This window comes from Oryctolagus cuniculus, chromosome 20 (genome assembly GCF_051225735.1).
Source record: "Oryctolagus cuniculus isolate XC-2025 breed Fujian yellow rabbit chromosome 20, ASM5122573v1, whole genome shotgun sequence".
NCBI lineage: Eukaryota > Metazoa > Chordata > Mammalia > Lagomorpha > Leporidae > Oryctolagus > Oryctolagus cuniculus.
In genome coordinates, this window is record NC_142886.1 from 13,889,954 (window position 1) to 13,902,423 (window position 12,470).

General features: G+C 41.1%; 1 protein-coding gene across 18 annotated transcripts in view; it reads right to left on the reverse strand.

Moving 5' to 3' along the window:
* SLC38A6 (solute carrier family 38 member 6) overlaps positions 1–12,470 on the reverse strand; it is a 69,709-nt gene that overhangs the window by 24,855 nt on the left and 32,384 nt on the right. For 16 of the 18 annotated variants that reach the window (XR_016226770.1, XR_016226769.1, XR_016226766.1 and 13 more), the window contains one exon: positions 3,699–3,777. Coding sequence is in view for 10 of the 18 variants with exons in the window: in XM_017349424.4 (XP_017204913.1) it covers positions 3,699–3,777 (79 nt within the window). In the remaining 8 variants the exon portion in view is untranslated. Of the gene's footprint in view, positions 1–1,042; positions 1,616–3,698; positions 3,778–4,347; positions 5,396–12,470 lie in introns of those variants that run through there. The other 2 variants (XM_089322586.1, XM_089322588.1) reach the window with 2 other exon arrangements.

Genomic DNA, 12,470 nt, shown 5'->3' on the forward strand with positions numbered 1-12,470 from the left:
TCCTACTGTGATCTAAATATATATGCTCTTTAAGCCAAAAGAATTAGAGTAAAAAGTTTTATACTTCCTAGAAAACTTGTTTGATCTGTGGATTTAATCCTATATGATAAAAATGTTCCAAGTATGAAATATAGAGCATAAATCTTTAGCTGTATTGTAAATGCTTTGGCATGCAGATGTTTTTTCCATATTTTAATGAAAACCAGATTTATTTATAAGTTGCTTTAATTTCATTCTCGAATGGAATGGAACAAGAGTATCATATGTTCTGAATTAGGATCTTACTCACATCCCATATCAATTATGTAACTCAAATGCAAGACAACTTAATTGTGTCAATCATATTCCCCTGACAAGATCATTAAACGTTAACAGAGAGCTTCCAACTTTTAACAGCCATAGATTTAAAAAATACTAGATACCCTGTGAAAAATATAGATGTACCATAAAAGCTCAGTATAAGCATTACAGCTTCTGACTTCTAATCACAATTTTTGAAATCAGAATATAATGAGTACAAAGTCTTTTTGATAACATCTTTATAAAGGTCTATATTTCATAAAAATATATCAAAATCACAGATAACCCAGAAAATCAGCATACCTGAAAGATTTAATTACAATTGATTGTAAATCGGACCCTGACGTAGAAGAACATCAATATCAGATTGATCTCACAGAAGCTAGCACTGCTATGTAACCGCCTAGAAGCAAACTGCTCTGTACGGACAACAATATCAATCACCATAACATGTGCTGCTTAACCATTTTACAGCATTAAGCTTTAAGATCAGTGACTAACTTGCATTCCAGTTAATGTAATTCATCATTACTGTTCTTTAAAACTCTGAAATCCAAATAAGTGATTATATATACTTAAAATAAGATGAAGTTGTTAAAAACAGATGCAATTAAAAACATCATAACAGATATGATGCAAACTGCCAAAGCATTTTTGAAGTAGAGAGTTTGAAAATCCTTCAAGTATGTAAAATAACATTTTAATTTTCTACTAATACAAATGGGATAACATTTAATTTTATTCTTTGTTTTTCAAATGAGCCAAAAGAAAACCCAGCAATTTAAGTGACAAGTGATTTAGAATGGAGTGATGGTAAAAGTATAATTTTAATTTTTTAAGTTTTAACTTATTTATTTAGTTGAAAGACAGTGGAGAGAGAGAAAGAGAGATTTCCCATCCAGTGCTTCACTACCCAAATGCCCACAACAGCCAGGTCTGGGCCAGGTGGAAGCCAGGAGCCCAGAGCTCAGTGCAGATCTCCCGGGTGGTGGCAGCGTCCTGGCTAGCTGTGTCTGCACCTGCTGTCTCCCAGGGTGTGCACTGGCCAGAAGCTGGGAGTAGAGGCCGACACACTCTGATATGGGATATTGGCATCTTTTTTTTTTTTTTTTTTTTGACAGGCAGAGTGGACAGTGAGAGAGATAGAGAGAGAGAAAGGTCTTCCTTTGCCGTTGGTTCACCCTCCAATGGCCGCTGTGGCCGGTGCACTGCGCTGATCCGAAGCCAGGTGCTTCTCCTGGTCTCCCATGGGGTGCAGGGCCCAAGCACTTGGGCCATCCTCCACTGCGCTCCTGGGCCACAGCAGAGAGCTGGCCTGGAAGAGGAGCAACCGGGTCAGAATCCGGCGCCCCGACCGGGACTAGAACCCCGTGTCCCAGCACCGCAGGCAGAGGATTAGCCTATTGAGCCGCGGCAACAGCCAGATATTGGCATCTTAACCACCATACCAAATGCCCTCCCCAAAGGAGAATTTTAAGAAAAAGAAAGCATAAGCATCAATACCAGTTCTGTCACATACTGTTTTAATTATTCCTAAAAATTGTGCTTGTATTTATATCTCTTCTCTTTCCACAAAGACAATGTAAGTAGTAGTCATCAAATTCCAGGCAATAAAAGGTGGGAGGGAACACATGTTAAAATGGTGTTAACATTGTGTATGTGACACCTGGAGATATGAATCTGAGCTTCCTGGCGGTTGGAGCAAAAAGGGAAGTATTATCTTTAATGTAGTGACTGTGGAATGTCTTAATTCTCCACATTTACATTGTGCTGTCAGCATACAAAAGCACGAGGATGTGTAATATCTTACTTGACGATCCCATTAACTTGGCTAGGAAGGCAGTATTCGGTAACCCTAGTACACCAGGTAAAGAAACCTATGGTTCAAAGTTAAGTTATACGGCTAGGAGAAGCTACACTCCTGAAGTTAGTGACTATGAAATGGACAGGACAGAACATGTAACTCTACTCTAAATCTAGCATTGCTTATGCTACCTCAGAGTGCCTTAACGTCTTAGCCCTAAATTCTGAAACAAATTTCTCACATAGAATTCAAGTAATAGAAGTCGTCTTCAACCTTTTTACAGCAACACAAAAGTGAATTTTACATAGTTATTTCTTATAGCAAGCCTTTATAAAACTAAGAGTATAAAATAGAAATGTAACTAGATAAAGCTGTAGATAAAACAAGGAAGCCGAAAGCATCAGATATGATAAAGTATGTGGAAACCCTGTAAGCCGTAAAGGCACAGTATCTTCTGATGGTGAAAGTCATTAAAGACTCCTATATCCTTTTTTCAACCACATTTTCTGGATGATTCCTATGCAGAGCAGAGTACACCATGCTTTCCTTACAAACACAAGCATACTTAAAGAGTGCCATGGAAAATGGAACTAAAAGACAAATTCATATTGGGGCAAAAAAAAATTGAAATCCATACATATATGCAGTCTTCAAAAAGTTCATGGAAACTCATTACAAAACAACTACACATGGATTTCAGATTTTTTTTCACCGAAATAAAGTTCATAATTCTATCATCCACAAACTCTGTGAAGTACCCTTGTTAAATCTCTACAGTTATTAAGTAAAATTCTCTATCAGAGCCAAGTTGTCAAAGCTAAAATCTAAATTTTGAAAACTTGCCCTGAATTACTGGAGCAAAATAACCACTCAAATCTAGAAACCCAACATGTTTTATGTTATAGTTTGAAAACTTTGAGAAATAACTTGACACTGAGATTTAGCCTATCCTTTCAAGTTCATTAATCTGAAAATTTCTTGTCCTACATAGTGAAAGGAAAATCACAATTGATTTGCCTTTTTTTTTTTTCCATTAAAAAAGAATCAATGGTCTTTAGGATCCAGGATTTTTTAAACAAAGAAGGCAAAAGGAGCTACAATGTACAGGTATAGTATTGTTTGTAATATCATTAAAAAGCAAAAAATAAAAATCGTTGTGTCCTGCTGTATAAAAGGAGTCTCCCACAGGTGTGTGTGTGGCTGACACATCTTTCTCACTCTGACTTGCTGAGAAGTGGCAGTAACAGCACTCGCTCCCCCCTGAGTCGAGACCTTTCCTGTCAATACCTTCAGTCTTGCTGCTTCTCCGAGGCCCCCGGCCCCGCCTCGCCCCATCGCCTGCCCAGGATGAGTCTTGCTGTTTCTCCGAGGCCCGGCCCTGCCTCGCCCCATCGCCTGCCCAGGATGCCAGGATCCTGTCTGGGGCGTCACGTCACAGCAGCTGGCAGACATCTGCTGAGTGTCTTCTCTATTCCCTCATGCACCTGCCTAACCTGCAAGTGTGCTGAGGACAAGGGCTACATTTGTTTTACTTGCCAATGGCCCTTAAGAAACATTTTTTTGAATTATAAATGTGAAATATTTTTTTTCTTACCCACTGTGGTCTCCATGCAAAAATGCTGAAATAGCAGCAGGTAGCTCTGTTTTAATAATTAAAAGATAAGATGACATAGCTGCAAAGGAATCAAGAGAGTTCCTATTAGTGTTTTATAATTTTAAATCATTTTTTACAAAAAGATTTATTTGAAGGGCAGAGTGACAAAGAGAAAGGGGGGAAACAAACAGAGACGGATCTTTCTGTCTCTATTCAGCGGGTTCACTCCCCAAGTGTCGGCATCAGCCAGGGCTGGGCCAGGCTGTAGCCAGGGAGTCAGGAACTCTACCAGGAAGCAGGAAAACTGGGACTCCAAGGCACTCCGATGTGGAATGCAGGTGCCAGAAGTGGTGGCCCAGCCCATTGGGCCACAATGCCAACCCTAATTTTCAAAGATTTTTCAGAAAAAAATTATCCCAGAACACAGATGTCCACTAGAGCTATGATAACATATGGAAGATTAACTCATAATGTACTGTCCCAAAGATATACAGACCATGAAAAGAGACACAACCTTTTTTTTCCTTTCTGTGCTACCCACCCCCTACATCATAAACACATGTTATTGTAAGAATGGAATGCATAACTTATATTTTAAACTGTCCTCTAAAATACATTTAAAAACATTCAATGGAAACCACTAAGCATATTAAAGACATGAAACTTCCAATTTTTATTCCATTTTATTAATGGGGCTCATCTATATTATGTAATCAGAACATGAAGCTAGCAATATTATATTTCATCTGACAGGATTCAAGAAATAACTAGCTCTTATAGCAATTTAATAATGACCCTATTTTTGATGTAGCTATAAAAACACAAATTCTATAAACCGTCTACTAGGAAAAGTTTTAATATGGTTACAGAATACAGTACTCATTTATATGTAAATACTGAGTTTAAGCTTAAACGCATAAATATATAGGAATGCAAATCATTTGGAGTCAGAACTTCAGTTTAACAGAGTAAGACTCTCCCTTTCTCCCAGAGATTAAGTATATATACATTAAAACAAAAACCAGCAAAAAATGCCCATGAAGAATAAAGAGTGAATTCTGTGTGCACATTAATTTTATTGCATTTTTATATTTCAGGAAACATTTCACTTTCTCCTTGGACCTATAAAAACTAAGACCACAAATGAATGCCAAGTCTGAATGACAAAAATCTGGGAGAAACTCTGATTTAAAGGCTCTAAAGGTTAGAAGAATGTGCGTTTCGCAATCAACATATGTGAAAGTAGCTGAACGTCTTCCCAATTACAGTGCTGAGATGAGTTTAACTCTGGAAGAAAAGAGATACGTACCAGTTTGTGCACAAATTTGTATGAATATAGATAATGGTATACACCGACACACACACACACAAACACACACAGTATTTTTAGTAAAGTAACAAAAACCCACGGCAAATTAAAATTTTCAACAGTGGCACACCCACTTCTCGGTAGAGAAAACACACAAACACAAAAGTGGCAGCTGCTTTTTCCCCAGCAGAAACAGAGCTGCAGACGAGGGCCCACGCAGACACAGCTGCAAACTCTTTTGAGTGCTGGGTATTCCGCCTGCTCGAGAAGAGATGTCCCACAGTGTCCACGTTCTCAGGAAGAAAGATGTTATCAGTGGGGCACAGGAGGAAGGCTTGGATTAACCTCCTCCACCCAAGGATTTGCAGTCTGTACAACATGTCGTCTACTGCAAAGAACCACACACACACGGCGCAATGATGAAAATCATGAGGTGAATTTTCTGAAAATGGCCTAAAATGACTTAAGTGTATCTTGAGAGAAGGTTGAAAGAAAGAGAGGGAGAGAGAAAGAGAAAAAAGAGAAAAGAGAGAGAGAGAGAAAGAGAGAGAAAGAGAGAGAGAGAGAAAGAGAGAGAAAGAGAGAGAGAGAAAGAAAGAAAGAGAGAGAAAAAAGACAAAAGTACCCTGAACACAAGGAACGCGGACTTCCTACACGATTTAATTTACTATTTGCTCATCATCAGTCTTTCTCGCTTGGATTCATCTACTGCATGAGTTCCCAAAGTTTCCGACATTCATCTATTTCAGTCATTTTCTATTATTTCTTTTGGATCTCTAGTTGTGAAAAGCTTCAATGAATATGAGATCATATTTCTTTCTAAAATGCAATCTGTCATTCTTCCCCGAATCTCTATTAGCCCCTGGCTAATCATTTGATCACTTTTACCCTCTGCTGCAGCCTTAGCTCTTTGGTTTTCAAATGGGAGTCCAATTTCATTAGATTCCGGTCTGAAAAATCATGTATATTTTAAGAAATTCGAACTCACCAAACATATGTTTCTCTCTCAAAAAAAGACCTCCACATACAAGAAACAGATATAATAAAACATGCAAATATATATATATATATATTTTTTTTTTTTCTTAGAGAGTGCTGGTACATGTTTTAAGAGCTACAAAAAAACCCCAGAGCTTACAATGGGGAAAAAAGCTGACTGATTAAGCAAGTAAAACAAAGAAAGACACTATGCAATTCACTGCCAAAGTGATCTTTTCTTAACCACAGACTTCCACGCAAGGGAAGCTCACACACGCACTGTTTCCAGCTGAAAGGTTCATGAAATCAAAGAGCGCCTGCCATACCTTGCGTCTCATGTCTTCTACTGGCATAAGGAAAAGCTTACGAGACTTATTTTAGAGACAGGCCACGAGCAAGAATTTGTAAGTGATTTTTGCTGGCATTGACTCATGGTGTGGACTCTGAATACAGGACACGCCACGTGATGCTGGAAATGAATGGGAACAGGGTCCTCCATTAACGCTCCGATGATTGGGAAGCCAAGCTGGCCTCCATACCACCAAGGCCCACCTGAAAGCTACACCCTGGTGACAGGGACCCCGCCATTACAAATCACTTCGCTTCACCGTGTTAACTAAGGGAGTGTTTCTTCCCTCTTCATTTTAAGTAACTGATTTGCTAGAAAATTCCTTGGGAAGGAAACAAAACCAAACTCTTGTCAGCCTAATCAAGACACAGAAACTGAAAGCATTCTTTAGAAACCACGCGGAGAAGCAACTGTTATATGAAAAGCCAGTTGGGTGAATCATGGGAGAAACACATGAGCTGAGCCAGAGAGGCTGACGGGAGAGATGTCAGCGACAGAGCAAAAGGGCAGGGGGTGGGGGTGGGACACCCACGAGAACAGCTCACAACCCTGGTTTTTTGGGGGTGCCTATGCTACATGATATGCAAGCTGTTTCCTCACTTCATTTTCACACAAAACTGTGAGGTAAATACTATTTATTTCACAGATGAAGAAGTGGAGGCACAAACAATTAACCTGCCAGACTGGTCTGAGAAGCTTCCATGACCGGCTGGTGCGCTATGGGCAAGTGCAGGGGTGGAAAAATAAAAAGTCATTAAAAATACACTCTCTAGAATTTTTTCTCCCATCGGCATTTAAATAACAAACTGCATTTAAATACAGAGTTCTACAGTAGGGTTTTTTTTTTTTATTTGAAAGATTTATTTATTTGAGAGGCAGTGATGCAGAGGGAGGAAGAGAGACAGAGAGAGAGAATGAATTTTCCATCCCCTGTTCACTCCCCAGTTGGCTGCAATGGCTGGGACTGGGCCAGGCTGAAGCCAGGAGCCAGGAGCTTCACCTGGGTCTCCCATGTGGGTGCAGGGGCCCAAGCACTTGGGATCTTCCACTGCTTTCCCAGGCGGATTAGCAGGGAGCTGGATCAGAAGTGGAGCAGCCGGGACTGGAACTGGTGTGCCCATGGGATGCAGCGTTGCAGGTGGCGGCTTCGCTTTCTGCACCGCAGCACTGGCCCCACAGCAGGGTTCGAAGGAAGTCAGAGTCCCGGAATCCAGGACGTCAGCCAGAGGCTCAGTAACACTGATAACTTTCATTTCACCTTGAAACAGATTTTCAATGTAGTCCCTTCCAGCTTTGTAGCTGGCTTTGTGAAGCGAAAATCCAAGATCCACGGGCTGTCTAGGAGTCTACTGCATCTACTGCATTTACAGCTATGACGGTAGCTCTGAAGAGAAGGTTTCCTAGTCTCACACAATTTGCGATTTTAATACTACAGTGAAATCTGGACAATAAACACAAAAACCATTACCTTTGCCCCCAAACCCTGTACTCTTCCTGTGGACTAATCAATTCTCCACCCTTCCGGAGTTTGGGCAAAAGAAATCATGAGTTTACAAACAGAGTTATCCTTTTTACTAAATATTTGCAACGTGTGATGGAGGTAGGATTACTTACAGCTATTTTTAAAATAATTAGCTTTTTGGCACGTGGGGAAGTTCAGCAATTTCTTAAAGGATTAGTGAGTTGGCCTTGAGCAAACAGACATACTATAGGAGGAAATACGTTTGCCTTTCCATCTCAGGGAGGCTCCATTTTGTTTCAAAACTATTTAGTCATGGATGGGAACTGGTTTATTCAGCATGTCTTATTAATCCAGTATTCCCACTAAATGTTTAAATGCCTTTGAAATTCCATCCCACTTGAATAGCACATAACACAATCTCTTTTTTAAAAAGTTTTTAAAAACTCAAAAACAATGTCATTTCCCTACCTTGTGCACGAACAGAAATAAAAATATATGGAGGAAAATGTTTCCCCATAATCCTAATAAAAATATGTTTTACCAATTATCACAAACTTAAATTTGGATAAAAAGTGGTCAAAATAGCTACTATTGTGAAAATCTTACAATTAAACTTCAATATAAATTTTCACCAAGTAATAGATTATTTTCAAAGCCTTTATTCTTGCCTTTTTAATGACATGTTACTAATACATTTTGGCAAAGGAAGCACTTGTCAAAAAAGCTGTTCTGTTCTAAGAGTGCTTTCCCGAGTTCCCGACAATCATGCCCCGGCACAAAAGAGCTGCAGTTTGATTAGAGACGAGCTGACCAGCAGATGGCGCTGTAACAGCACACCTATTCCCAGTTTCTCAAGAGGACAACACAAACCAGTTCATCTCAGACTCCTAGTACTTGTGTACTCCCGTTTCCCACTCCCCGCCACCGCCAAAAAACAAACACAGGAGGAAAGGAAATCCAAAGACTTTTATCAAATATTGATAACGTGAGATTCTTTCAGTTTTCTATTAAAATGCTCTTATCTATACCTTTCAGCTTGTGATTTATAAACTGTGCTAACTACACAAAGGGTTGCTGGGTCTCTTCCTTTTTAAAGATTTATTTTATTTATTTGAAAGGCAGAGTTACAGACAAGGAGAGACACAGAGAGAGAGATCTGTCATCTGCTGGGTCATTACCGAAATGGCAGCAATGGCTAGGGCTGGGCCAGGCCAAAACCGAGGAGCCTGGAGTTCTATCTGTGTCTCCCACGTGAGTGCAGGGACATAAGCACTTTGGAAGTGGTGCAGCCAGGACTCAAACCGTCGTCACCCATTTGGGATGCCAGTGTTACGCAACAACCAATGCTGGCCCCTGGGTCTCTCCTAAAATTTTTATTCCCTTTTTTTTTTTTTTTTTTTTTGACAGGCAGAGTGGACAGTGAGAGAGACAGAGACAAAGGTCTTCCTTTGCCGTTGGTTCACCCTCCAATGGCCGCCATGGCTGGTGCGCTGAGGCCGGCGCACTGCGCTGATCCAAACGCAGGAGCCAGGTGCTTCTCCTGGTCTCCCATGGGGTGCAGGGCCCAAGCACTTGGGCCATCCTCCACTGCACTCCCAGGCCACAGCAGAGAGCTGGCCTGGAAGAGGGGCAACCGGAACAGAATCTGGCACCCCGACCAGGACTAGAACCGGTGTGCTGGCGCCACTAGGTGGAGGATTAGCCTAGTGAGCCGTGGCGCCGGCCTAAAATTTGTATTCCTAAATGCAAGTGTTAGTCAAGGCTGCTAGAGTAAGGTCTGGGATTCTGTGCCATTCTGCGCCTGATGTGAAAGCTAGGTGATTTTAGTAAAGTCAGAAAGGTTCACTGAGACTAACATTTAGGATTCTTTCACCATGGTTAAATCTTTAATCTCCCTGACACTGGGACTTCACAGAGCTAAGGGAAGATTAGCCTATCCACATCAGTCTTTCATATATTTTATAGAAGCCAAATAAGAACTTAACATACTCCCAGGATCCACCTATCCATCTATGTTTTGAGTTCAGCAAGATGTGAAACCAGATATAACATTAACTGATGGGGCCGGCGCCGTGGTGGATTAGGTAAAACCACAGCCTGCAGGACCGGCATCTTATATGGGCGCCAGTTTGAGTCCCAGCTGCTCCTCTTCCCATCCAGCTCTCTGCTATGGCCTGGGAAAGCAGAAGATGGCCCAGGTCCTTGGGCCCCTGCACCCATGTGGGATTCCCGGAGGAAGCTCCTGGCTCCAGATCGGTGCAGCTCCAGCAGTTGTGGCCAATTAGGGAGTGAACCAGTGGATGGAAGACCTCTGTCTCTAGCTCTCCTTCTCTCTCTGTGTAACTCTGACTTTCAAATAAATAAATAAATCTTTTAAAAAATTAATTGGTTTAAAAAAATCAACTGACTTGGCTTTTACCAAGATCCGATGGCCTTTCTGCGGTTTGACTAAGAAAATGAATTGGGGTTTACTGTTTGATTTCTGGTGACGTCCTAGACTACTGAATGGTCTGTTTCAGGAGTTCAAGAGACTGAAACTACCTCCCTTGGTTTTAGGAAATGAAACACATAAAGCAACTCAGTCACCTATACTTATTTTCTACCACAGTTTTTTAAAGATTTATTTTGAAAGAGTTACAGGGTTGGGGGCAGGGGAGTCAGAATTAATCTTGTATCCACTGGTTTACTCCCCAGATAGTTGCAACAGCTAGCACTAGGCCAGGTTGAAGTCAAGAGCCAAGAGCTTCATCCCAGTCTCCCACATGGGTGGCAGGGGTCCAAACACTTGGGCCATCCTCTGCTGCTTTTCCCAGGCCATTAGCAGGGAGCTGGATTGGAAGTGGAGGAGCTGGGACTCGAATCGGCGCCCATATGGGATGCCAGCATCGCAGGAGTTGCTACAGTTCATAATCCTTCTACGAGTCAGTTCACCAAATTCAAGTTCTCTAACTAGAACTGTGATGCCTGTAACAGCATTAAATATTACAATTTCTAGATGCCTCTTTCTGGACTTCGCGTCCCAGTCATATTTCCAGTGCTGGGGATATGGGCAGCATACGGCTAACTTTGGCTTGGGCCTGCTTCAGGTCCCCAATTTGTCATTCTTATGAGGAGACCAAGAATTGCTTTTGAGTAGTATTTCACAATACGGAACTTCATTTCCCAAAGGCAGGAGTGTCTATAATTTTAAAACACAAATGCTCAATTTCATGAGTTGCATTTTTTTCATTATAAAATTCATAGATTATCTGAAGACAGATCTCTCCTATCAGCTTTTAGACCACACGCCCTGTAACTAATACTTGTTGCCTGATTGATTTTGAGAGAAGAAAGAGTCTCTGTAAAGCAGTGACTGTGTTCTTTTTGCAAGACACTACACTCAGGCTGACTTATATGTGTGTATTCTGTGGACTTCCTGGTAGGTGATGTCTCTTTTCCTTCCTTAAGAAAGGTCGTTAGCTTCCCCAGTTTATGCTTCTCTTCTCCTTTCCTTTCTTTCTGTAAAAATGATCACTTATCGGGGTCGGCACTGTGGCACAGGGGGTTAACACCCTGGCCTGAGGTGCCGGCATCCCATGTGGGAGCCGGTTCAAGTCCCGGCTGCTCCTCTTCCCATCTAGCTCTCTGTTACAGCCTGGGAAGGCAGTAGAAGATGGCTCAAGTCCTTGGGCCCCTGCACCCGGAGGAGGCTCCTGGCTTCGGATCAGCACAGCTCTGGCCGTTGCGGCCAATTGGGGAGTGAACCATCGGATGGAAGATCCTCCCCTGCCCCATGTAACTCTGACTTTACATCTTTAAAAAAAATGATCACTTATTGAATGTGTACTGTGTGCTAGGGACGAGGGACGTAAATGAACGAGCAAATAACCTTGACTTGTGAACTATGGAAATGTAGAGAATAAACTGGGTCTTAACTGAGAGACTCATCGAACCAACACTGATCAAAGCACAAACTGTGCTCATTCTGCTTTCACCAGTTATTTTTTTAAAGATTTATTTTTGTATTTGAAAGGCAGAGTTAGATAGAGGAGAGAGAGAGAGAAATTTGAAACATGATCACCTAACCTAAAAAAGACAGATGCTCCTTCTCTTACAATGGGGTTGCATCCCCAACAAAGCCATCCTACACTGAAAATATCCCAAGAAATGCACTGCATACAGCTAATCTCCCACACACTCTAGCTTAGCCACATAAGGCTGATTGGGAACTGCTCGCTGCCTCCTACTGCGAGGTGCTAGCCCAGGAAAAGACAAACACTGAAAACTGCAAGTGCACTACTGACTGAACGCACGCTGCCTTCACCACATCGTAGGACTGGAGATACAGTAAGTCAGGGACTACCTATAGGCTGCAGAAATACTCCAGTCCACCTTAATCATTTACATAAGAGCTAACTCCAACACTTCGAACTTATAAATTTTTTATATATAATACTATAGAAATCATTGTATAGGCTTCCAAGGTTTTTGTTTTTACCATTCGCTATGTGTATAAAATTGTCTTATGTACAGTCTTAGGCTTTTAAGTTGAACTATTAAAACTGTCTCATTATCAATTACTAAACTACTATTACTAAATCATAGCTAATTATTATCTCATCATGAAATTGTCTTATTATTAACATATTTTTTTAAATTTTTATTTTATTTTTTATTTTTTGATACTCAGAGTGG